The sequence below is a fragment of the Geospiza fortis genome, unplaced genomic scaffold, assembly GCF_000277835.1.
Source record: "Geospiza fortis unplaced genomic scaffold, GeoFor_1.0 scaffold163, whole genome shotgun sequence".
Lineage (NCBI taxonomy): Eukaryota > Metazoa > Chordata > Aves > Passeriformes > Thraupidae > Geospiza > Geospiza fortis.
The window spans coordinates 2,646,481-2,674,304 of NW_005054401.1; the positions used below are offsets into that span (position 1 = coordinate 2,646,481).

The window sequence follows — 27,824 nt, forward strand, 5'->3', positions numbered from 1 at the left end:
TGAGAAGCACCCCTGGTGGAACTGAGAGTTCCACCATGCAGGACAGAAAAATGAGTTTGTGCCATTTCAGTCCCAGATCTCAGCTCCTGCCTTCTGTTCCAAAGAAGTCCTGAGCCTTTCTGAGCCACGTCCCCCACCACCGTATAAGCACAGCCCACAGGACAAGCACCTATAATGTGAGAAGAGCCATGTCCAAGCCTGATGTTTTCCTTCTTGCCCCCGTGGGCACTGCAGTCAGAAAAATGCCCAGGGCTTGGGTGGCCAAGCCCCTGGCTCTTCACTCAGATTCATTCTCTTCATTTGAGTTTATTATTTTAATTTTTCAAACAGAGCAGCCATGCGATCTCCAAGTTGAAATAAAATTAAAAACAGAGAGAAGAACGTACCGTGCATCTGTGTTTTTTTCTGACAGGAGATGTGTGAGAGGCAGTTTAGAAACTGGCCGGAACACCAGAGGTGCTGGTGCTCAGCAGTAGCTCTCTAACACTATTCCCCAGCACCATTTCTGCCCGTGATGCCCGCTCTGCTATTCTGGTCTCAGTTCCCCTGCTGGCATGGCTCAGCAGAACACGGGCACACACACTACTACCTCCTCTCCTCATCCTAAGAACAAGTCCAGGCAAGCAGGAAAACTGATGAAATTTGAGCAGTCTTCCTTGGGCAGAGGGAGGTACTTGTTTAGGATTAGTAGGGTGCCAGAAAGAGGAAAGCATGGGTGATGGGCTTGATTGGAACAAATGCGAGACGGAATTAAACAAAAATGAGGGGCAAGCCAGAGTGATTGATTAAAGTTTGTATTTTTAGAGATATTATTGGACATATATAGCCTTGCCTGCTATAGCATCACATAGCTTATGTTGCTTTTTGGACAAATCTGAGTGACAGTGTTAGTTGCTCATACAGTCAAATTTTCAAAATGGGTGGGGGAAACGTGATTTTCCAGGACATAGGCATCGGATCTAATTCATAGTCTTTATTCATTCATTGCTTAAACAGATGAGATTGAATTTGTATTACATCAATGTATACTTTCTTAAGTGGCATGAATGTGTTGCTCCTGTGGCTTGCCTTTGCTTTTTGGGTGGTAATGTAAGTTTGCTTTTCATGTTGTTTTGTGTTCAGTTTCTGCAAATTAATTCTCCTCCCGGCTGCAGTTTTTGCTCTTCTTGAAACAGGTGTCCCCTGCATTTAGAGAAGCTTTTAGTTCCCTTTTCTACTAGTTTCCAGCTAGAGAACCAAAGGGAATATTTAGGAATTTATTCAAATAACGAAAGTAATTAGCATGGGCATGTACAAACAAATTTGATTCATTTAGAGAAATCAATCTTAAAAGGGAAAATCCCTCTGTGTACTGTACTTAGGTGCCATAGCAGTATATTGCTTGACCTGCCCTTTCTTTAAGAGACTTGCCAGTTTTGTTGGTTGCCCTGAAACACCTTGCAGGTAGGTGCCTACTCATGGGACAGACAAAAAGGAGGGGAAGTGAGTTGCTTACACATTTGAAAGCACAGTATTTTAATAACAATAATTTGTTATTAAAATAAGAGCCCTTCTCTGAAGGACAGTTCAAGTCTTGCCACTGCTGGGCGAATGCACACTGCATGAACATCTCCTGCTCCTTCTTGACTTCATTCACAGCCTTGTGGCTTTTGTCATTCTTTCTGCTAAAGACATTATTCCATGGAGCAGCTCTCTCACCCAGCTCCCTGAGCAGCACGGCTGGTTAGCTGTTTTCTTGGGACAAGAAAGATGTATTTTGAATCCTACTGGTCAGGGTTAGGAGCTGAACCTTTGCAAAAACTCTCCCTGCCGAGTTAACACAGGGAAAGAAACATCATCACAATTTTCCAAAGGAGCTGGGGCTGTGCCAATTCTATGTTGAAAACAGCACAAACCTACATTCAAGGTGAGACCCTTTAGCAGCCAGGTGGGCAGACACTGGCTTGTGGCCCTCACACAGGCACAGGTTTGAGAGAAGCATGATGATCTCCACTGTACCAAGGGCAGCATTTCTCACCTGAGTCATAGCCCCAGGGGCAATGCCCAAAAGCACTACAGCAGCTGCAGTCTAATAATCTATCCAAGATTTACACAAATTAAACAGTTTTTCTCTGGATTACATGCTCAGGGGACAGTTTTAAGAACATGGAAATAAAAGTTCTATTTTTGACTCTACTGCTCCCACAAATAAGCCATGTTGTGCTTGCTTCTGCAAGCCATTACACCAGTAAAAACAATCAGTAGAAAGTATCACGGGAGGCAGATGGAGAATCCAATCACCTTGAAGGCAGGGATTTCTTCCCTGCCCTTACTTCTTCTAAATGTGTACATAAACATGTGAACCAGACACAGCAAGTTTTCATAACACAAACACGATAGCTACTTTTATCTTTGCTGGAGCCTCAAAACCTGATGTTATGTAAATACCCCGAGAAAAGTAATTCCTTCCCCATCCTGTTGTTCTCTGAAATTCTTTTGTTTAAAGCTGCCAAACACACTGTGGAATGGGTATGTTAAGATCCCTGGTCTCCAGAATCAGATGGCTATGTGCAGAAGAAGGGCTCTGCTCTCAGAAGAATACTGCTGTGCAGCAAAGAAATTATGTCCTGGCCAAGTCCCCTCCCAACTCCTGGGATCCCCAGCCTACTCCCTGGGGTGGGGTGAGATGAGGAGCAGAAAAGGCCTTGGCTCTGAGCAAGCACTGCTCAGGATAAGGCAGACATCCCTGAGTTACCAATCCTGTGCTCAGCACAAATGCAAAGCACAGCCCCATATCAGCTACTGTGAACAAAATTAACTCTACCCAAACCCAAACCAGCACAATAGGCAAAATGGAACACATACAAGGTACCACAAAACTTCTCAGATATGCCTGTAACTAACTTTCTCCACTTGTCAGAGGAAAACATAACCTTCCACATTGTATAAGTGGATTTCAGAGCTGCAAGATTGCTGTATTATCTCTGGGGGTTTGGCACTTACCTTGTAGCCCCCTTCACAGGGAGGCTGGATTTTGACCACGCATATAAATTACTGAAGAGTTTCATTTCAGAGAAAAACATCAGGGGTTTTTTTTATGACTCAAAACGTTTTTCTTCACATTTATCAACCTGCTTTCTGATGATACTGAAGAGAAAACGATCCTATGACACATTTATGCATGACCTTATGGCAGGTATGGAAGGATGACCCCACTACACACAGACATTTTCATCCCTTTGCAATCATCTACTTTATCATTCAGTAGGTGGTTAATGGAATTTGTCTTCATGTGTCATCTAGTACAATTTTCAGAGTGCAGCCACATGCTAACATCGATGATTAACATCTCAAATGTGATCAGTTCTACAGCAGTTTTAATCAAAAGGTAAAAAATCTCTTCTCTAAGGACTACATATGCAGTCCATTATTTAACTTGATTGAAAAACAAGTCATTTTGAAAATGAATGTGATAATTATGTTTGAGATTGACCCAACAGACACCAGTGAGAAGAGAGAACATGTAGAATCCAGCTGTTAACTGATTTTTGAGCTTCATTATTTCTGTTTATCAAACCCATCCACATTCAGACAAGACCTTGAGGTTTTGCTATGTGCTGATGTGTGATATGCTGGTGTGAACACAAGCTAAACTTTTACTTCTCCCAAACGCAGAACAGAACACCACAAAAAGTGGTAACAGACAAATTAATAGACAAAACCTGTGATTTTAAATCTTTATTTTATTGATTGTTTTTGCACATAGGAAGGACTTTGATATTTAGTTTGCAGAGTTTACAGCACAGCTATGTTTTCTACATTTTTTTCCTTTTTTCAGGGACAAAAAAATCAATAAAATATAAAGTGGATTCCAATGTGATAATATGGTAGAATCATCATCTTCTTCAGGACAAAGAGTATCAACTGTCCTTGTTTGTGACGTGCTGTCAAGCAGGGAATGATTTCAGTCCCAATAAACCTTAATCCCTGCGATGCCAACTATTGCAACTACTGCTCAGAGTACACCTTACCTGTGAACCACACTTCTGCCCACAGAGAGGGAAATACTTAGGAGTGCTTTAATTTTTATTTTGCTTAACAAATGAATTTTAAAAGTGGATTCAAAGCTTGTTGCAATTATCTTGTGCGAACTCACGGCATTTTCATAACAATACCAATCTTTTGTCCTCAAGATACAAAAATTAATGTCTGACATACATATCTTGTCTCCTGTTGCTACAGCATCATTGCTGTATATGGAGAGAGCCTGTTCTCCTTTTATCCCCAATTTTCAGCACCATGCACTTTTGCTCTCTTGCATTAACACTGACACAAATAAGACACAGAACTCAAATGTACAGCACGTATGACAGTCTTCAAGTACTCTTCCACACTCTTGATCAAGTGTGATCCCCAAGCTGAAGAGAAACAAATAACCTCTTGCACAGACCTTAGCTTCTTATTCCTCACAACATCCCTGTGAGGTAGGAAGAAAAACATCCCCTTTTCCAGCAACAGGAGACAAGGCAGAGAACACAAGGCAGAGAACACAGCTGTCATTCCACAAGGCAGTTAGAGGAGAACCAGAAAAGCTGGAAATCAGGAGTTCTTGGGTCCTAATTCTTTGATTCAGAAACCAAGGTCCTAAACTCCCAGATATTAACAGGTCATTAGTCTTTTTATAGACATGTATAAATGACAACAATAGCTTGTGTGCGTGAACCAGCAAAGCGAAGTTCTATGGCAGAAGCAGTGTACACCTGATCCTGCCCTCAGACACTACTCCTGCACTTCATAGATGTGTAAATGTTCACTGGAATTAACTAGTAAGTCCTACAACTAATGTAGCATAGGTAATTGCAATAGAGCAACATTTTGATTTATAGATTTCTTTAAGACTTGCCCATCTATTTAAATGTTTGTGTTCTTTGGTCTTTTTGGTTTTGTGGGGTTATTTTCCTCTGGATAAGTTAACAGTAACTGCCCTCCCCTGTACAATAGTTTTTATAATTCTCCCCTAAAACCATCATCCATTTTGAGTACTCTATACAAGAGCTTTGAGTGAAGACAAACAAAACACCTTCAGGGACTACATCCATTCTCTCAGAGTAGCTCTTCAGGTAAAGACAGGCACCTTTTGCTGTGTACACCACCACAAGGGTCAGAACTGTCACTGAATTGTCTCCATGGATTAGGGAAGAGGCCTCTGGGCTGCTCTATTCAAAAGTGAAACTGTTTACAGTGAGCTAAAATAGTCAGTTTTTATTATATACAGATTTTTAATCTTCAAAACCTCTGTGAGCAGAACTTGAGTCTATCTCCACAGAAGAAAAAATGGCCAAACTTAACTCGTGTGGAATGAGTAACACAGGGAATACATCTAAATAGCCTAAATAGAGAAAACATGTGAAAATTAACATGCTGTGTTAAGATATTTTGGGGCACTACGATAAACATAGTTTCAAGTCTTTGATGAAAATTACCTATCAGCCAAATCACTTGTATACATTAGTCATGAAATTAGCACTGGTCTTTGTACAACACACTTCCTTCCCACAGGCCCAGCATCAGGTCTTGCCTACAGATTCAGGCTACACAATGGCCTACTACCCACCAGCAGCCACGAGTTCAAGTCACAGTTTAGTATTATGGGAATACTTTTGTACTGGTATAACGGTGTGTACAAAAGCATTAAGCATTTTGTTCATTTCTTTCTGGGATGAAGGGTAGTTTGTTATGGTATTGACAAGAGATTATCAAAGAACTGTTTAGGGTAAGTGCAACTATACAATTTAATATCTCCAACTACAGCAGTTTTACTGCTGTAAAACTCATGTGTGGATCAAGACCAATTTTGTAGCTGTTTCCATGAAAGAGAAGCAATTTATATTTTAGAATGGAAAAATGCTGTGTGAAGGCTAGTACAAGAGCTAAATATTGCACAACTTTTCTGTCTGGTTGCCCAAGAAATGTGTTACATTCCTTCCATTACACACATTGACTATGGCAAATCCCTTATTCACTTAGTATTAGAATGCTTTTCTATGTCATGTGCTAAACATGCTTATTGCATGCATGATAGGCATTATATAAACTTCTTATGTATCTACATTTTACTTGTTTTTCAGTCACTTAATATGCTCCAGTCCTGATGTCACACATTATGTCAGGAATTATTTTAACTGAAGAGTTTTTCATGTTCCTATTAATATAAATGACAGAAATGACAGAAACCATTATATTGGAGAGAACATTGTATTTTAGTAAATGTTGATTTCCAGTCAATTCATGCTCTGTATAATAAAGACATATACTGATTTGGTATGTGAGATCCAAAGCTGTCATATTATCTGTTTGCAAAAGTAACAAAATATAAAAATGATTTTGTAATTAACAGGGAAAATAAGGCCTTCATCAAAATGACTCTGAGATAATGTCTTTTCATTTTGATTGTCTCAAGATATGACGAAATTGGGTTCCAAACTCTAGATTTTTCTGGTGCCTTGATTGACAAGTGGTGCATATTGCTTTTACCCTTAACCATCTGTATTCCCTTCAGAAGACTCTTTAAAGTGTCCAAACCTTTTCTTCCCCTGTTTCTCTATGAGGCACTGGAAGGACAGACCTGACTACAGAAACTATATTCATTTGCCTTTGACTGAGACCTGAGGAGAAGCATTATATCTGGAGAACAAGAGCAGATCACGTGGGAAATTGTGCAGCTACCAGTTGTCTGCATGAGGACGGACACTTTTTCATCTTCCTCCTTCATACTAGCCCCATTCTAATTCGTATGACTGAAATATGAAGGGTCACAGTTGGACTTCGGGAGGTGTAGACCTCTCAGTACCAACAGACACACACTGTGGAAACAGCAGATATATTTAGGTCCCAATTATTTCCACTGGTTTAATCAATTTTGTTACAGACTGATGAAAAGGTTCAGGAAAAGGAATGTCCATACTCCCAGTATCTCTCTACAGATACATATATTTGTTATAGACCACTCCAGAAAAGAAAGACCCATACCTTTACAGGAGAATGGGTGTGGTTAGTGCTATAGTTCCAGAGCAACAGGTATCATCAAACAAAGAGGCAATCATAAGTTTTGCAAGGTTTTTTTTTTCTAATTCTGTGTAAAAAAAAACCCTAGCATTTGGCAGAGAGACTACAAGGCATTTTTTTTTCTTTTTTACAACAATCATTAACATTTTACTATAACATGATTCAAAACTTAGAGAATATATTCACCATTCCATTAAAGCTGGTAATGTTATGAAAGCAGAATACAATTAAATGTATAGTCAAGCCTGAGTTTAACTATCTGGAAACTACTTAGAGAGCCCTTAAAAAAAAAAGAAAAAAGGAAAAAAAAAGTAACATTGCAAGACGGTCATCAATTTATTCCATTTGGAAAACAAGCCTTCTTGCGAATTTAGCCCAGTCTGTAACTCGCAGTTAAATCTGCCTCATTGGTATTAGTTTCGGTGAAACCTAGCAAAAAGAAGGGAAAAAAAACCCACAAAAGTTGTCATACAGATAAGATCTAGCAGTACAACCCACCATTCACTTCCACCTGTATCTACTATGTACCACTGAAGACTCGAGGCACTGCACTTATTTAACCTGCCATATTTGCAGTACATTAAACACCACCACAACTAAATTTTCTGATGCAAGAATACAAGATATGTGTGGTGCTAGTATCCAGACTCTCAGCTTCTTTTATTTTGAGATAGGTTATTGGTGTAAGAATGCAAGCATATTAAACTTGGGCGGATTAACTTGTACTTGCCCCTCACAGAGTCTTCTCAGTGCAGTAATGTCAATCTTTTTGAAGATGCATGTGAGCAGGGGATATGCAATGAAAGGTACACATACACAATAAACACTCTGTAAATATTGTATATGGATACATTTGATGGGATTGTTTGATGATGATATAACACAATATCAAATTTATATTTCCTATTTTTAAATGTCCTTCCATTCACATTCAATTTTATTTGCTCAATGATTATATAGTTAATTAATTCCAATTTTGCTTTTTTTAAAAAAAAACTTGCATTTTCCCATTCACAATAATTTTTGTGTAAGGACACATTTATGTATTCTATTATTTTAACTCATTTACTCACAAAATTCAATTAGCAATATTATAGGATGTACAGCAGGTCAAAAATAAAACACAGTAAGCCTAAATAGGAAGGTAGACAGGAAATAACGTGTAAATAGCAACAATACTTTGTATAGCAGCAGTGGTTAACACTTGCTTGAACTCTCACTCAGGTCTACACAAAACCTCTGAGGAATAGGTCTCCACAGAAGGTCCAAGCCTCTTTAATTATCTCCTGTTCCCAGCCTGATGTCCCAGCATGAAGATCAGAAATAACTCATGTGATCTTACTTTTTCAGGATGAAAAACAGTTCCATGGATAATCTGGCTCCTAGTTGATAAATGGAAGCATCACCTACTGCATCCTCCTGCCTCCTTAACCCATCTTTTTCAGCCAACAGTACTCAAGAAACTAACTCATAAAAGAATAATATGTAAGTGCCTTTTCAAGCATTAATGCCTCTTTCTTTTTAGAGGTACAGGGCTGTATTTTCTGTACCACTTAGATTTCTATGTGATCTTTCCTCCAGCCACCATGTATCATCATTTATAACCTTATGAGACTAGCCACTGAGGAAAACTTAGTTCATGAAGAATATGTTTACTGTATCAAATGCTAATGAAATGTTTTCAGTGGATAGCAACGATTCATTGATTTTTTCAAAGTTGTGTGTGAACTAGGATAATAAATACATGTAATATGTACAATGCATCAGCATTTACTTTAGTTCCAGAAATGTTTCAACATTTCAGAGTCCAAGTTACTATGTGCCCCACTTTATTTGGGCCTATTTGTGCCGCAGACAGGGACGGTTCCATTCAAGTAAAGCTAAACACTGGAGGACAAAGATAGAAGCACTAAAATCTGTATTCTGCAAACAACAACAAAGGCAGTTACTGTAGAGATTTCTATTTTTTCTGATGTTGTTGATTTCAGTACCATCAAAACATCAAGTGTTTTACATTTGATGAGCATATTCCATTAAATGTGGTGTCTGCACATCTGACGCTAACAGCTGTCATTTGTGCGTATCACTATCCACTTCAGATGGGTCTGATGTGCCATAATGTCTGCTCAGGATAAGGAAGGCGGTGAGAGCCCAGCACCACTCAGAACTGGACCCAAACACAACTTTTGCTCTAACTAAAATGTGATTAAATAAGCAGAAAAATGCCAATGAAACAAAACAGATGCTTTGTGCTTGGAAAACAAGTAATCAGGTCTGAAATGTAGAAAGCATTTCAGGACTCCCTGCATCCACTAGAGACATCAATCCAGTATCACTCTGTGCTAAGAGGACAGCATTTAGTAAGGGCTGAAGGGGCTTAATGCAGACCATATTCACAGTGCACAGCTTCAGAATTGCTACTTTCCATGGCACCTCCTAAGCAACACAGTCTTAATATTATTTCACTTAGAGGAAGAATACCTGATCTTGGAAGCTTCAAATACTTTGCTAATGTTGGACAGGTAGGTGCTCTGGGAGGAGTTTGCCTGCGCAGTCCAGTACGTGGCCTCTCAACTGGTAAGAAGACGCATGGGGGCTCTGGGGTTTGTTGCAGTCTAAGCCTGTTAAATCTCTGATTTCCAACCCCAAAGTACCCTTTTCAGCTACACAAACAGCCCTATGCTTATTTCATTGAATTTCCATGAAGCAAGCACTCCTTCAGGTTCTGATTCTGAATAAGGCTGAATCCTGTTAAGTTTCAAGTTAGTGTTCAAAAATTTAAAACGAGCCCTTAAAAAACAAAAAGAAAAAAAAAAGCACCTATTTGTTAAATTAATAAAGGTTGCTTATCTCTTATTAACACCTATTTTTCATTTGAGAGAAATGCAAACCACAATTCTAACATCAAATATATATGTGTGTATATATATGAAACAAAAATCTCTTCTTAATGGTTTTTGCAGCAGCAGTGATTGATCAGGAAAAAAACCCCCACAGCTTCCAAGTAATAATCAACTCAATCTTGTAACAGCCTCAAAAGGAAATGTTCCTCAAAGGAAAATGTATTTCCCGAATATAAAATCTATATCCTGTATAATTTTTAACTCAGTGCTTGAACTTGGACAGACAATTCCTTTTTAAACATACACTAGATGTGGCAGATGCTTTTTCTATATACCATGTTAGCTTTGAACATTTTGAAAAAACAAGCTTTAAGATTAAGTGGGAAAAAAAAGATTGTGATGGGGATTTGTGATTTATCCTGATTATTTTTATAATTAAATACATCTGCAAAAGTATGTTCTGTCATGGCCTTATCAATGGTAAAAGGCAGTACAAGCCCAAACAGATTGCCTGCCAAGGTGATCTATATGCTAGGCTACAGCAGATCTTATTTAAGCAGGCAAGATAAGCCAACATTTTGTCTTCATAGCACAGTAAAATCGAGGGCAAATTGTTTATTTTTTAAATGATGCCAGTCTATAATGAAGATTGTTGACTCTAAATCAGGTTTCCTTTGACATTTTGTTTTGCAAATGTTCTTTAGGAGATGTTTTTCCAAGTAAGTAAGCAGGCTGTGAAATGGAACTGTATAGTCAAATGTGTCTCAAATATGGCCATATAGACTATGAATTTCTCCTCTCCAAACAGAAGTAGCCTACATGGGCTGAGGCAGTTACATATAAAGATATACCCATCCCTTAAAATCTCTTTCCTAGTGAACTCAGAGAGACATTTGTTTTAGTTCAGATTATACATGGCATCAACTGGAAAAAAAGCTACTAGAAAAAGGAGTCAGCTCCTCATTTCCCCCTGATTAGTTCTGTTTCAAGCTAGTAAAATATATGATCCTGCTTTTACTGTGGCAATACAGTATCACTAAAGCTCCTGTTACCGATATAAATAAACCCAAGATGTCTCATTCAGTGAACATAAATAATCACAAGCACAACTGTTACTCTTGCAAGAAAGCCTGAGGCAGAGTTTTGAAATGTGAAAAAAAAAAGGACCAACGATGCTGCAGTCTGAGTAACTGCCTATCACTATGCCCAAATTCCTATTTTCTGAAATTCAAAACTAAGCAAAGAACCTGTAGTTGCTTGCTATATATGTAATTCAGGCCATCAAGGGTCCAGGATTACACAACAGCAACCCAGTCTTGTGTCAAAGATTTCCACAGAAGATTTGGTAAGGATTTCAATGACAGCAGGACTGGGAAACTATGGCCTGGAAACATTTTTTACAGGATGTGGGGGGAAAAAAGGAAAGAAAGGGCTAGTGCATTTCCATGCCACAGGTTTAATAAACAAATAATTGAGGTTTGTGTCATGCTTTCAATCTGCAGTGCTGTAGGGACTGTGGGCACTTTTGCAAGGAGCCATAAGTAAATCACACCAACACCTGCACATGCTCTGGCAGAGGTACACAATTTGCAAACAAGCACTGCTTTGCAAGCATTTATGCAAACTACTGCTTTCAAGGTAAGTACATGTAAATGCATAAACCAAGAAGCATCTACATTTTTCATGCCCACAGCTCGTGATTTCATGCATGACTGCAGCAGCCGAACAAAGCAGACTGTGCTGGAGTTTGCTTTCTGGAGAACTAGGAAATAATGCCTGTGAATTGTCCCTTCCTGATCTTAGAGACACATCCCACGGAGCCAGACAGTGAATTGTTCCAATACCTCTCATCAACTCCTAACTTCAGGCTACACTAAAGAGTTTAAGTTTATATCACTTGTTTGAAACATTTCCAGTAAAGTACCAAGGAACAGTGGGTGGTGTTAATATTGTCTTTGGACCTAACTGCCTTGCCCTGTCATACCTGCTGCAAAGCTTAATCTCATGGCCCAGCAGTTTAATCTTATCACTTCTTTCTCTGAATTTTTTGCTTGCTTCTGCTTTCACTGCCTTGAGCATAAGCAGCTAGCCTTTACTTTGGGAAACACCACTTAATTGAATAGATATCTCTCGGTCATCTCAACCAAAAAAAAACCAGGTCTTTTCAAACAAGCAGGTTTGGAACAAGTAAGGAGTGTTTTCAGTGACTTCTGCAAACAGAAGTCCTTTGCTCTAGTTTACATCCATTTAAATGCTTACCAAAAATTGCACCTTCAAATTCATCATGAAGTTACTTCCCAAATTAAGTCCAAAAGAACAAAGCAAAGTGACTGACTGCAATGGATACAAACTTATAAAGATCATTTTAATGTTTTATTTCTGGATGCTAGCTGCTTGACAGACAGACCAGGCCAAAAAAAAGAAGACCTGGCATTATCAAAGTTCTAAAAAATTGATAATTTTCTACTAGAGCAAACTCAGAAGCTGATTGAATAATTTCATTTGTACACAGAACTGTTGTATATGGAAGGTTACTTCCACTTTAAATTAAAAAATAATATTGACTTCCCTAAAATATGACATGGAAAGCTAGTAACCTAGCACTGTTATGTTCAGCAAAGTGATTCTGCAGCACCTTTCTGCACTCTGTAGTTGCAGGCTACGAGTCTTTAATCCAGCATCCTTTTCTCAGATAATTAAAGGTATTTTCAGCAGTTAACAGGCCTTTATTTAAAATATCTAAGGAGAAACACACACAATCATATTTAGTTATCAGAAATACTCTCTTATGAACACAGGAAATAAATGAAATTTCACAGGTTCATTGTTCAGGAAGTTTCCTTACTAACAAGAATATGCTCAAAGCCTTAATAAAAAAACCCTTGCACATACTAAATGCTCTGCAGTCTATCAATTAGGTGCCATAGCCATGCTACGAAACTCTGCAAAAAGGAGTATTTTACTTCATTACTAAATATTCCTGAACTATTTTTACAGCACAATTTTTACACTGTCATACTTGCTGCCCCTGCCAAAGGAGGGTTGAACTGCCCCAAAAGACTTCACAAGATTTTGAAATGTTGATGTAGGGACAGGCCAAGAAGAAACTATATTATCAATCACACATCATTCAGTTACACTCTAGGTGCTACAGCTTTCCATTAATTATGTAGTTTTGTGTTTTCATTAAGTAAGACTTAAGAATGAATGTGAATGCCAAAAGGCAAGGGTTTTCTGAGCGTAAGTTCAATTTGTACAAGGCAGTCTTAGAGCAGTTCATTGATTGGCACTACTAACACAGAGGGGAAAACTGTAGTCACTCCTGTCAAGAAGACTCCCAACTCCACCTGAAGATAGCATGGAAACTTAGTTACAGAGAATTAGGTACACTAGCTTATACAGTGAAAAAATAAATATCTATCCATCTCTTAGAGATGAATCAACTCCCATCTTCAAAGCATAGAAATTTCCTTTCCACTTGTCTTTTTACTCTAATTTAAACTTTATTTAACTTTTTAAACTTTAATTCAACTTTATTTCTGCCCCTCTCCTGGTTTTGCTAGCTTCTGATGCTTCTGACATCACACCATATTAGCTCCAAATTACCTTTCATTGTAAATCCCACATGTAATCTATTCAGTCCTCATGTATAAAGAAGAAACTTACTTCAACCACAAGCCTTCATGTGATGAGTATTTGTGGAGAATATTTGTTCTGACTCCAAACTGTACTGGTTTGTAAAATTACTTACTGCGAAGTCACAGCCAGTGCTTTTCTTGATATCATCTACTGTCAGTCCTTCCCAGATTTCTATGAGGGTCAATCCCTTCTTCTTGTCCACATCAAACACTGCCTATTAAGTCGAAAAAGCACATAATTTTTTTATTATTAAAAGAGAAAATGAGGATGTAAATGCAGTAACACTGAACAAAATGGTCTGCTGAAGTACACAGCATTCCTTCAGTAACGTAAGATGCCACTTTTCACTTTCACAACTGACTAATACACGTTTCTGCCACATTTATTTGTACTGAGAAAGAGAATCTAGAATGTGTTAGAATATCTAGAATCTAGTATGTGTTAGTTTTGTGGGGGAAAAGTGCAACTGTTCATCACCGCAGGAATTGTGGACCATGCCTGCTGCTCCAATCTGGTGAGAATGGGAGGTTCAAAGGAAAAGGGCTAAGATGTTCTTTGCTGCAAGAGACCACAAAAGAAACAGGGAAGAGAATGTCTTCCCATTCTTTTATTTCATTTCATGGCCAGCAGAGAGATCATCTATGGCTGACTGTGAGTTTCTCCAACAGCTACTGCATACCCAATCCAAATGCTAGAATTTTTAGAAGCTAGCAGTGAAAGAAAAGATGCCTTTTTAAAAGGACAGTATTTTTAAAAGGAAGCCTAAGAGGAGAGGCTGAAGGAGCAAAGGCTGTTCTGTCTGATGTCTTTATAAGATATGCACTCCACCTCTGAGACTTACAAGTGCATCAAATAAAAATACCTGTAAAACAACGTGCACTTTAATAGTGCCTACCAGAGGGACATGCACAGGTTGCAATCTAGTTGCCAGGGAAACCATAAGGTCTGAAGTAATTTTCCTTAAAAATAAAAGTTTAGTAGCAAATGACCACCAAAGCTTCAACTTGAAATGAAAGTGAAGTCGTAAGCTTGTCACAGAAGTGTCCTGAAGCCTAGTGGTCCTTTGGGCACAAGAAACTGCTTTTTATGGGACTGGAAAATGACAGCTTCTTTAAGTCCTAAAAGAAACACAGGGCGTAAGGAACACTCCAGGATGCTAGCGTGGAAACAGAATTTGCAACACTATCCAAATGTTGTTGCACATTTGTATCATTTCCTAATAAAGGCACAAGATCTGGTAATTGATAAATATTAGAGACATTTCTGCTTGTTTATTTTCTATTAGTCCTTGTTCCCGCTTATTTTCTTTGTACCTTATTTTGTACATGGCCAGTTGGTAGAAGAATAATTTTTAAAAAAGAAGACTTCCATATTTTAATAAATTTTCCTTTACTTTGTGAAGAAAAATCCTTTAGATGTAGCAATATCCCACCACGAGAAAGCAAATTCTTCATCAGCACATTTGATGCATTGTACTTGGCATAAGAGATGGCTCACAGAGGGACTACTCTAAGTCCTTAAAAATGTAAACACCAAAAATAAAAGGAGTATGATTACAGCAAAAAACCTTAAGTCACTTATCCTTTGCTGAAAAGATCCATTAATGTACTTGGAGCAGCAGCAGTATGAGACGCTTGTATGTACTTCCACTTATACTTTCCAGAATAAATTGCTTCACAAATGGAATCAAGTAAGGACAAAAGAACTAAAACTCTGCTACAGCCATAGGTTATCTCTGAAACAGTATGTAGTATACATGACAGAAGATGCCAATTGTCCAACCTAGGTGTGCTCTGCTGGGAAAAAAAACAAACAAAACCCAAACAAAACAAACAAACAAAAGCATAACAAAAGCAAACAATCATGTACCTTTGCCTCCCAAGCTGTGATTACAGCCATATTAGAAAACTGGCATGTCACAGCAAATTTTCAGAAATACTCTGGGGGAAACAAGGAGATACACACTTTTCATGCCTGTCATACGTGGCATCTTTGTTCTGAAGGTATCTTAGGGTACAGATCAGTATGCTAGATGTCAAAACTTTAAAAGGAAAAATATGAGCCCCAAGACCTCTGGATCTGAAGCCCAAGGCTATCTTTTCACTTCAGTGGCAACAGATACTGAATATATTCTTCAGTTTTGCTAAGCTTTGCTATTGTTATTAGGGATAGAAGAGGAAATTATTAAAAAGGAGTCAAGAAAAGTACTCTACCTTTTCTGTAATGATGCGGTCAACACATTGCTTCCCAGTAAGTGGTAAACTGCATTTTTCCAGGATTTTATGAACATTTCCCTGTGTTTAACAATATACAAATATCAGTTTTTTAAAAAACTCAAATACGTTCATGAAAATCACAGCTGTCACCATTCAGTGCTATTTAAATACTCTATGTGCTCAGAACACTCTTCAAATTCACTTCAACGGCTGACTAGTAAGAATCTCACTGTAACACTGAGTGGACTCCTGAGTTTAGAAGTCCTGCACACTGCTGCTTAATAATGTGCCCTCGCTGCTACAATGTGAGAACAAGAGATACATGGAACCTCACTGATGTGAGGACAAAAATTAGGGAACAACACTATGGGCAACATATTTCCCTGTCTTATCCTTTATCACAAATGGTATGTGCAGGATCAGCCACACACAGAGGAACTTCAGATCCCCAGAGCTCAAGTGCAGAGTCATGCTGTCAAAACAGTAAATCCAGTTTATTTATCCACATTGTCTCTGAGAAAGTCCTTCTTTTTTTTTCCATTCTTCATTTAAAAAAATAATAGTTAAAAAAAAGTCTCTTGATCATACTAAGTTAATGTAGGCTGCAAGAGCCATGAATGCATACAAGGTAGATGGATCATTACTTTTTTGGTCAGCATTTGTGTTTTACAGAAGTAGCATTAGGTGCACATTTCTCTCATTACCCCACGCTCTTAACTTTTTGTCTAATTATCAATTTTCAGTTATGCATTTCAAAAGTCTGAGAGTATAGCACGTCTCATTTAACCATTTAGAATCATCAGTTTACCTTAAGGCTTAATCAGGGGCCATCTCACAGTCAGTTTGACTCCTGAGTGATAACACAATGAGCAATCCATGCGCTTTTGAATTTATCTTTCTCTGTGAGGAACTATTTCTTCATTCCAGTTACTTTCAATTGATCTACTTTTACATCCTGTCCATCTTGGGAATGTCCTTGTGCAATCTGCCTAAGAGCCAAGATGAATCTGTGCTATTTGTAATATCTTCATCAACATATCAGATACACTTTTCAGCCATGTGAAATGAAGTGTCTCTTCGTGGTACCTAATTGAGATTGAAAGGCATGGACTTACGGAGGTGGCAGCCTGAATGGCTCCTGTGACCCTGAGAACTGATACATTTGAGCTTCTTAACACTTGAGCTGAAGATTATTGTATCACCAGCTAGCCTTAAAGATGAAATGCATTTCCTGATCTTTTCAAAGGTTAGACTCAATGATCTTGGAGGCCATTTTCAACCTAAAAGGTTCTGTGACTTTTGGAATACATCCATCAGGGCACTGTAAGAAGAGCAAATTAAATGGAACGGCATGATTTTTACCATCTGAATTTATTCAGATTTATTCAGGATTTCTTCAGATAAAGGAAAAGACTATTGTGTAGATATCTAAAACCTTAAGTGTTCCAGTCTGCTTTAAATAAAAAATTCTGTTGTTGTAGAACAAAAATGTCCTTAGTCTTCTACAACATGTTAAAATCAGAACTTTTCACAGAAAGGAATTTTCAATTCAGTGTTCCATATTTCAGTCATGCCCAAATCAAGTACTTAAAACCAGTCTCCATTCTCTTTTTCTGAACAGTGTAGGCAACTCATTTCACAACATGGAACAATTACCAGCCCTTACATTACTGTGTTTTGCAAAACATGTCAATGATGGTATGGGGGTAAGGACTTGACTTCTAATTCTCTCAGGCAGTATTTAGCAAATTAGACATAAATGCACAGGGACTGTTTTGGCATTAAATAACAAGCTTATATTATAGTATTCTTTTCTGCATGGCTATGAAAGAAAAGGTAATTTAGAAAAAAATACATTAAGAAAAACTAATGAATTTGACAAAAGGTCCATTTGCCAAGTGTCTCTCAGTGGTCTAAGCATATACAGCAAAAATTGAAATATCCTTCTGCAAATATGCCCTCTTGATTCCTGATAATGCTGTAATGCAGATTTTCTGAGGCAGAGACTGTTTCCAGGCAGTGGTATTTAATTGTCATTGAGGAACTCAACCTCATAAAATAGTTTAATCCTTTCTATATAGACTTAATTCCTTGAGATTTTTGCATCATTCTGCTATCATCCACAATTTTATTAGCTGGCTGTGGAAAGTGTTTCTTCTTGTTTAAACTAATTTCAGTCAGTTATCCCTACATTGTTTATGAGGCAGTGGCAATTCTGCATCCACCTACTCCATTCCCTCATTATTTTGTGTGCTTGTCTGTTACCCTCCCTCAAAAGCAGTTCTTACGTTGATGATTCTTCCACAATGCTGATTTCATGTTGTCTCATCTATCTTCTGTATATTTTGGTTTTCATTACATGTAAAAATTTAAGTAATTTAAAATGTAATTAACTTGGAACTGAGCATATTTGTTTGTATTTGTAACATACTGCATATCAGAGTTTTAAAAGAGTAAAATTCCTTGAGTATTTATTTGAGTGGTAAAACAATTACTAGTTCCACCATCATAATTTAATGTAAATTATGTTCTGCCTGCGCTGCAAGGACTCAGCCTATTTCTGTGTTTAAAAACTGCAACATGTCTACTGAAAGGAAAAGAGCTATTAAACTCTTTAAAAACTTACTTTAATGTTTAACAAGTCATCACTATTATCAAAAGAAAACAAACAACCAAACTTGGAAAGGATTAGAAGGTCCTTCACAAGATCATAAATCAGACAAAACTAGCACAAGAACTACCTCTTGCAGCACCTCTTGCACATGTCCAGTGAAGGCACTGCCTATACCCCGTATCTTCCACCATATTTCCATTCATCAAATCCTGACTGCTGTTGATTTACAGGAAATTTTAATGTCTGATGGTAGAGCTCTTATTTATTTGGAGAATAAATCAGAATTTGGAGAATAAAATTATTATTATTTTATTTGGAGAATAAAATTACAGAAACGTTCCTTTACTAAAGAGCCAGCAGACACATGAGACTGTCTCAGTACTTGCAAACTGTTCTTTCACTCAGTAGCACACTGGGCTTTGAGCAGGATGAAGGATTGCTCCTCTGATGCAGACATTCACATGCAGTAAGTCTGATAAAATATTGGGTGTAAAGAATTGAAAAGCCATGAGTAGAAAATCAGCTCTGGAAGATGGAGTCACCCCCAACAAAAGGCTCCTGACTTTCAGAACTGGCTTCATGGGTGCTATATTTATTTGACTATTCAAAAAAAAAGGAAAAAAAAAAAAAAAAAAAAAAAAAAAAAAAAAAAAAAAAAAAAAAAAAAAAAAAAAAAGGAAGAGCACCTGAAAACTCTAACAGCAGTTTTGACCTCTAAACAATAGATTTCTATAGGACATAATCCTCACACTTGAGCCAGCAAGAAGCATCAATATGAAGACCCCAGAAAGAGGCTAGGTAATAGGAAAAAGTGCCATTTTAAAATAAGAATAAAATAAAAATATTGCATATTGTTAATTTGGTAGTGCCTTTGCACAAAAGCTGAAGAAATGATTTATGAAAATCTGTAACTGCAGAAGTGCACACCAGGCACACCATGCACAAAAGTGGACAAAGTAGGTATACATACACCAAAATAAATAATTCTATGCCTGACCTGCTCATAACAGTGAACCTATCTCTGTTTTCCTTCTTTTCCTGTTTCAGTACTCCTACAGACAAAACAAAAACAACCCAGCAAACAATTTCCAAACGGTTTTGGAAAAATATTTTAGCAATAGTACTTTTAGGAGAAAAACTGGTTTGATTAATATTGAGTGTGGACTCTAAGCCTTAACCAAATTCCACAGTAAGTAGGCATTTAGCATAAATATTTATTCAGAACACATGGATACCTAAAGTGCGTATCTGAGCAAATGGATAATTCCCTATGTTACTACAGTTTTTGGGAGGCTGTGTGACAGTGATGCAAGCCATGAAGATGAATTCATTTAATATTTTCATTTACTCATATATGCATATGAACATGACAACTATCAGGTTAAACTCAGCCCTGTTACTCAAAATATGCTCCTTGAGATCACAGTCTAGTATAAATTGTGAAACTACAATATTTATCAGTATATATTTGTGCTTATTTTTAAGTGAAAATTAATTTTTCAAATCTCATTTAAAAAACACAAAACGGTTAATACATTTACTCTCATATTTACACACTTACTACAGTTTACCATGCAAATTCTGACAAGAGATATTACTTTGGAAAATACAAAATTAATTCTTGTTGCAGACATATAATAACTTTGGAATAATAGAAACACAATAATTAAAATGAAAAAAGTAAAGATTTTTCTCCTTCAGTACATTTTTCTCCTGTGTTAGAAGTTTCAAATGCAAAGCTTCCTATGATCTTTTTGGGGGGACTTCTATCTATAGCATATACCTATATCAATGCCCTCACAAAGAAGTCTCTAGATTAACCACTTACACATGATGTAAGGTAGCCTGTATCTCATCATGCCAAAAAAATATGTTCTATTAAGCTGTCAGTACCAATTTGACTGGCAACTTCAAAGGTAAATATCTTTCCATCATAACCATGGGAAATCTCATTTTTCAAATTATTCTGAGGTAAAGAGTAGAGTAGCAGCTACTATAGCTTTGGCAATGACTATGCCCATTAAATTTGCATGAAGTAGCCAAAAAAATGTGTGCAGCTTTTAAACTTGAAGTTAATATTTCATTTTTTCTCCCATGGTGAATGATTCACTTACTAGAAGAAAGAACCCATATTAACCTAGCCTCCAGTTGTATCACCATAATAAGAGCAAAACTGTCAAATCCTCACAAAGTAGCAGAATGGATATGTCCTTTTTTTCCAGTTTATTTTTTTGTCTTTTGTGCAGCACAAAACACTGATTTAGAAAATGCCAGAGCCTTACCTTGGCTGAGTGTTCCATGGTGACAACCACTTTGGTCTGCGCACTGGATACCAGATCCATTGCACCCCCCATTCCTTTCACCATCTTACCCTAAAATGAAATTTTTAATGGAAATGCAATGTTATTTCTTGGTTAGTTTTTTTTTCAAGATAATATTGTGCCTGCAAGTGACAGCACAAGATAGTCAACGTTTCCTGCACTGAAAGCCCACCTATTTCGTAGCCACAGTATTCAAACACCAACAGAGGGAAAAGAGCTGTCTCATTCTTGGCTCTGTATGATGCAAATAGGAGAAGAGTGATGAGTAGAATAAGGAGAGCCACTGCCATGGCTCTTTTCCTGGGCTGTAACCAAAATCTGAGTAGTATCATTGGCTTAGTGGAAGCACTGACACTGATGAGAAATGAATTTATGTTTTTGTCCCATGAAAAGCAAAGCATACATCTATCAGTTGATGGAAATGTCTCTGCTTCCTCAAAAGAAATCTCTACTTATGAAATGCAGCAACAAGAACATCTGAACACTGTACATCCACCTCACAGTTTACAAAGTCTCTTGCCACTTCAGAAAGCCACGCTTTGTATCACTATATCAGCAGAAACCAATTGGGTTTGGTCTATTCCAGATGTCTGCAGAGGTCATTTCAGAGTATGGGCAAATATGTAAATGTGGCTCAGTATTCACTTCTGTTTGTCCCTCAAAACATGGAATGCTTTCATTCTTCTCTTAAAGTGGGATACATTTGCACATGTTATCACAGCAGGTGTCTTGTGGCGTGACATGCAGCTACCTCTATTTTTCCTTTCTGTAATGCTATGGCATTCAATCCTGCCTGCTTCCATTACCTTAAACTGGATGCATCTGATCTTGGAAGATGAAGAGGTCCAGACCTGACATGCTACTGACAAGAGATGATCAGAAGTACAAAGCTCTGTGAGTATAAGCAGAGCAATCACTTTTGAACAAGCTCTAGACCCCAATAACTAAAGACGACAACAACCTCATATGCCAACCCAGAGTTGCCAAGGAGGAAAGAAAGGGGAGTGCAAGAGGGGCTAGTAGGAAACGTGACATAAGGAGGGCAACAAGGATGGTGAAGGGCCTTGAGGGGAAGCCATATGAGTAACGGTTGAGATCAGGTCAGCCTGAAGAACAGGAGGGGAGACCCCACTGCAGTTACAACTGTCTTTATAGAGGAAGAGGAGGAGCAGGCACTGATCTTTTCTCTGTGGTGACCTGTGACAGCATGTGAGGGAATGGACTGAAGTTGTGTCAGGGGAGGATCAGGTTGGAGATGAGAAAAGGGTTTTCCACCTAGAGGGTGGTTTTCACTCAGGGCACTGGAGCAGACTCCCAGGTAAGTGGTCACAGCACCAAGCCTGGCAGGATTCAAGAAGTGTTTGGGCAATGCTCTCAGGCACATGGTGTGACTCCTGGGGATGGTGCTGTGCAGGGCCAGGAGTTGGACTTTGATGATCCTTGTGGGTCCCTTCGAACTCAGAATATTCTTATTCTGTGAACATTCTTATTCTGTCAATTTTACAGATGAAAATAAATTAGTTTCTGCCTCAAATGGTTTGCATTTGCTTTTGAGTGGTTATATGGACAGTAATACAACATTTACTGTTACAGATATAAAACCTAAAAGTTTATGATTAAATGCCTGGAAAACTTCCTAGTGCAAAGCTCTTCTCTTGCGCTTCCTTTTATCAGCTATGTGATCCAACACCTTACAAGTATCAGCATCTATGGTCCATGTTAAAAAACATATGGAAGAGACCTGTCTAATTAAACTGCCAGGCCAGCTACTTGTTAGTCTCTAGATCACTATGGTCACTTGTGTAATGAAGGCAGTTTTATTGGTTTGGCACGGCCTGGTTTTTGGTAGCAGGGAGTCCTGCTCCTTGCGAGAAGCTGCTGGAAGCTTCCACCGTGTCCAGCAGAGCCAAGCCCTGATGGCTCTGAATCTGGACATGCTGCTGGCCAAAACTGGGCCAATGAGAGAGGCTGGTAACACCTCTATGATGACATATTTAAGAAGAAAATCAAAACAAAGTCATAAGGTTTCAGCTTTTGGTCAGAGAAGGAGGTAAGAACACGTGAGGGAAACAACTTGGAAAACACCAAGGTCTTTGAAGAAGAAGGGGGAGGAGGTGCCAAGATTCCTCTGCAGGCCATCGTGAGACCATGGCACAGCAGCTGTGCTTCTGCAGCCTGTGGGGATCCACAAAGGATGCAGAGATCCACCCTCAGCCCATGGGGATCCATAGGAATGCAGAGATGCACCTGCAGCCCGTGGGGATCCATAAGGGATGCAGAGATCCATGCACAGCCCATGGGGATCCATGGGGGGATGCAGAGATCCATGCACAGCCCATGGGGATCCATGGCGAATGCAGAGATCCACCTGCAGCCCATGGGGGAGGTGCGCATGCAGGAGCAGGTTGATGCATGGAGGAGGCTGTGATCCAATGGGAGACCCAGTGGAGAGAAAGGGCCCAGCTTCCAGGCTGGAGCAGCCCGTCCGATGCATGGAGGAGGCTGTGATCCAATGGGAGACCCAGTGGAGAGAAAGGGCCCAGCTTCCAGGCTGGAGCAGCCTGTCCTTGGGGGACAGCACCCCCTGGAAGAGTGGCCACAACACAGCAGTTTTGGGAGGAGTTTCACTCCGTGGGAGGGACTCACAGTGCAGCAGGTGTGGTTTGGCTGCTGCTCCTGGGAGTGAACCCACACTGGAGTTGTTCACAGAGAACTGTTCCCGTGGGAGGGACTCCATGGCCTCACAGGGAAAGGATTCCTTTACCACAGCAGTGGAAGAAAGTCTTGGTGATGAACTGACCAAAACTCCCCTGCCCTGTATCCCTGGCAGCGGGAAGGAGGAAGGGGCTGGGGGAAAAGATGTTTTAAGGGTTTATTTTACTTTTCACTATCCTCCCCTGATTCTGTTAGTAATAAATTTCACTTTGCAACTAAAGTTGAGCCTGTTTTGTCCTTGAAATATTTCTCCCAGTCCTTGTTTCACTCATGAAGCCTGTGATAATTTTTTTCCCTTTTCCCTCTTTTTCCCAGCTGTAGCAGGGGAAGGTGAGCGAGCAGCTCTTGTGGGTGCCTGGCGCTGGGCCAGTGTCACACCACAATAGCAGTTCTTAAACACACACACACACACACACACACACACAAATATTCCCATTTCCCTGCTGTTGGCATAGTGAACAAATCACATCTCCCTAAATCTATAAACAAGCCCTTTGGCACTGTTCAGTCAGACTAATGTATTTATCACATGAATTATCATTGCTACTAAAAATTTCTTTGCAAATAGAAATCTGGAAAGGATTTATCTCTGTCCTTAACTTCCTGACACTGCTCAGATCATTCTCCATCCTGCCTGGAAAAACACAGCTCTCACAGAGACTGGATTGGCCTCCAACCTGCCTACCAGAACCTCCATGACAAGTTAATGCAGAATATTTGAAGATTACATGTTATCTCCACAGTAACTCAGAATATGTTTGCATTGAGGATCAGGCTATCAATACATCTATCCTGACAATGCCATTAGCTCATTTTCCAGGCCTTTTCATTCTATTAACTACAAAAGACCTACAGTGACAAGTAAATTCCTGAGAAACCAAGCGCTGATGAAGGTCAACAACAAATGTACTGCTGAAGAAACCATCATACAGAACATACAGAACCAAGAGAAGAGACATTATCCCTTTGTGTGTGAAGAAAGAGGAAAATGCAAGCTGAAGAGAAGGACTTCAGGATTTTAAATTGCTTCATCTACTCCTCCTCTTTAAGAAGACATATTCACCACCAGTCCAGTGCTGGCAGTTATTTATATAGAGAGTTGGGTAGAAAACAGACACAAGCTGACCATTTCCTTGCAGCTTCTCTGTTACAATACAAGTTGGGAATTCTCCTTTCCCCATTGTGCTCTCATCAGCAGTTTTCTCTAAGTCTCGGTCCAAATAATACTAGAGTGCAAGATATGGAAATTTTAGACCTAATACTTTGGGTTTTAATTGACATCATCAGCTGTCCTGCTTTTTTTGTGTAGACATACACAGTATTAGTGAAATTTCTTATAATGACTACTTATTGCAAAATGAACGGTTTTGTTATTGTGGTATTGGGGCATCTTAAAGAAAATATGAGAGAAAGGTATGCATTTTCTCATCTATTGCATTTACAACTGAACATTATTTGAAAGAGCCTGAGGAATTAATTTAGCCTAATAGTAATTCCTAAACGGGAACCTTCATGTTTGTTTGGTCACCTATGCCACCCAAGACAATCTGGCATTCCAGTGGAAACTTGTGAGTACTCCAATGTGGGCCATATAATGAAGATATTTTTCAAGAGAATGTGAAATTTTGCCTAAATGGTATTTCAAGCAAGTTAGAAAGGTGCTACAACAAGCAGGAAACAATTTTTAGAAAATCCAAGCAGATAAACAGCTGAGGAAGAGCTAGATGAGAAAAAAGAGAAAAATTCAGGAGCTTTCTAATATTCTTAAGGTCTTGAATCCACACTGGTGCCTTAAAACCTTCCTCTACATTCCCAGGGGGCAGGACTTTTCTTCTGTAACTGAATTTATAACTGCTCCCAACATTGTATAAAAAATACACCTGAACTGTTTGCTTAAGTTAAAATAATGTGATCTTTTGAGATGAACAGGTATTGCATCAACAGTACAGCAGAGCAGATGCTAATGATGAATTCAAGAAACAATGAAAACTTATTAAATGTATCTTGAATGCATTCCATGGTAAATGCATCTTGAATAATTCCATTCAAAACTGAATATCAAAGCACAGGCAAGGTAAGAATGTACCCTTGCTTGGAAAGGAATCAAGCCACTTCCCTCCTAAGAGTCCTTGCCCATGTTTCCAACTGCCCCAATACTGTATTAACAAGTAACATTCAGTATGAAATTTCTCTTTCCTTCCATTAGATAAAAGAGTACCCATACCTCACACTATGCTCAAAGTTAGTCAAACTGCTGTTTCAAAAAGTCTAACAGAAGATAACAAGTGCTTCTAGTTTAAACTGCAAGCTTCCCATTTAACCTCAATTTTCAGGCATCCCCCTGAAGACTGTGAACAAGATGCCTAGGAGGAAAGAGCAAAGATGTCAGCATTGTCTCTCCTGGCCATAGACACAGACGAGGTGTCAGATATGAAAGCAAAATAGCTATGGAAGGTGTCATTATCAAAGGAAATTATTGTATCATGCCAAGGACAGACACTAAAATTCAGAGCAACTGGAACAGTATGAGATTCACAGAGAAAAACAAAAGCTAAGGTAATGCAGTGGATACATGGTACTGTCATCACAACCATCAATTGTGGCAATGATGCAGTCAAAAGGATAAACTGAAGGCCCCTCCAAAGATCTCTGCTCTGCCCCTCTCTGCAGCACTGCTAACACACATCAGTCACACAGGTCTCCCTCTCTGTATAGACACTGTCTGCCAGCACTGATGTGTCAGCATCAAACAGCACAGCAAAGGAGGTCATCAGATCCATACCCAACGATCTCATCAGTTGTGGGGTTACACCTTGTTGGTTTCAGAAAGCGCGTATTAGCTCAAAATTTTGTTTTAGGAAAAAAACCACAAAACAATCAGAAGGTAATGTTAAAAAAATACAGATGCATAAATCTACTCTAACTTCATAAAAATGTAGATGTCTCCTTTGCCCCTTGGTAACAGTCCTGTCCTGTATTTAAAGGACAGGTATATTTGTAGTTGATTCTAAAATGAAAGTCACAACTCTTCCAGATCTCACTTTCCATTTTTCCAGTGAAAAAGACTGGATGAAGACTGTATGAAAAAAAGATGGATAAAGCTCAAGCATTCTGAACTATATTTCCTTGTTCTATTTTACACTGATTTTATGTCCTTACATATGTCCCTCTCACAGAATTATTGTAATTACACTGTCAACTAGGACAGCTAGATTAGATCTTACTCTGAGGAAAAAAAAAAAAAAGTGGGAAGTCATTAACAGGATTTTTCATTCAGAAGAGTGGGTAATGCAACAACATAACAATAAGTTGATACTGGCAGAATACAACAAAATGAAGCACACTCTACATGCACAACAGGGTAAATGTATTTTTTTTAAGATACTAAAAAAACCGTAGTTGTATAGTTTCACCATACAAGAAATAGCCTGGTTTTGAAGAATGTTAATCAGGTATGTCCTAGCACACAAATAAACACATAGTGAAAAATAAAATCAAAAAGTAAGTCTAATTTCTGAAAGAATGGAGTATAAGTTTTTGAATGACTTCTTTTTCTAGGCAAAATGTAATAATAACTCTACCCTAAGATTTAACATACACAAATACGTGCACTAATTATATTTATATTTTATTTATTTTTATTTTCCATAATCAGAAAATTAGGGCTGCATGAAACACATGCGAAGAAAGTTGGGCAGATTTAATTCCTTTATTCTCCCCTAAACCTAACTTGAAATAACCATTGGTAACAGATTTGAATGACAGAGTAAAACTCAAATGAATACGCTGAGAAACTGCATCTCAGGAGCAATGCAAAACAGTCTGTGACATGCTTCATTGAAATGGATTTGCTTTACAGTGATGAATGTTATTTCACAGTAATGGGACAATTAAGCTGTCCATTTACCTTTGCATACCATTTCCAAAACACATAGCATAGCATGCAATAATTAAATTTAACTGCCAGCATAATACTAGTCTCACTTGAAAGTGATGGCTCCCTATCATAGTAACAGTTCTCACCACTAACCCACAGATCAGAAGTCCTTTGACATATGCTTGTATTTTTGAGACAGGCAGAATTTCTTCAGCTACTCTCATTATCCAGAAAGCAGAGCTGCCACTTCCCACACTGAAAATTTAGGAGTATGAATAAAATACCAATAGGGAGCTCCTACATTCCTTCTATAACGTCTGAAGAGAAATAAGCATGAAGAAAATTGATAGAAAAAGCCATCAAAAAAGTGGAAGGAGTAGAGCCAACACAATACACTCTGTTTCTCTTCTTTGGCTGCAGGACTTTAGCAATAGTGATAATTTTGTGTTGCAAAGGTTCTGCAGGGCTTTCAGGCACATGTTTGTTGGGAGATAAGCAGTAAACTGGTATATTACTGTAGGTGTAATTTCAAGATGTGTGTCTGCAAAAACCTAA

General features: G+C 38.5%; 1 protein-coding gene across 1 annotated transcript in view; it reads right to left on the reverse strand.

Moving 5' to 3' along the window:
* Window positions 1-3,702: 3,702 nt before the first annotated feature.
* OXCT1 (3-oxoacid CoA-transferase 1) overlaps window positions 3,703-27,824 on the reverse strand; it is a 79,221-nt gene continuing 55,099 nt past the window's right edge. The window contains exons 13-16 of the mRNA XM_031061133.1: window positions 20,639-20,728; window positions 15,740-15,820; window positions 13,639-13,740; window positions 3,703-7,473 (exon numbers count right to left, since the gene is read on the reverse strand). Of these exons, the coding sequence (XP_030916993.1) occupies window positions 7,438-7,473; window positions 13,639-13,740; window positions 15,740-15,820; window positions 20,639-20,728 (309 nt within the window). The 3' untranslated portion in view covers window positions 3,703-7,437. The remainder of the gene's footprint in view (window positions 7,474-13,638; window positions 13,741-15,739; window positions 15,821-20,638; window positions 20,729-27,824) is intronic.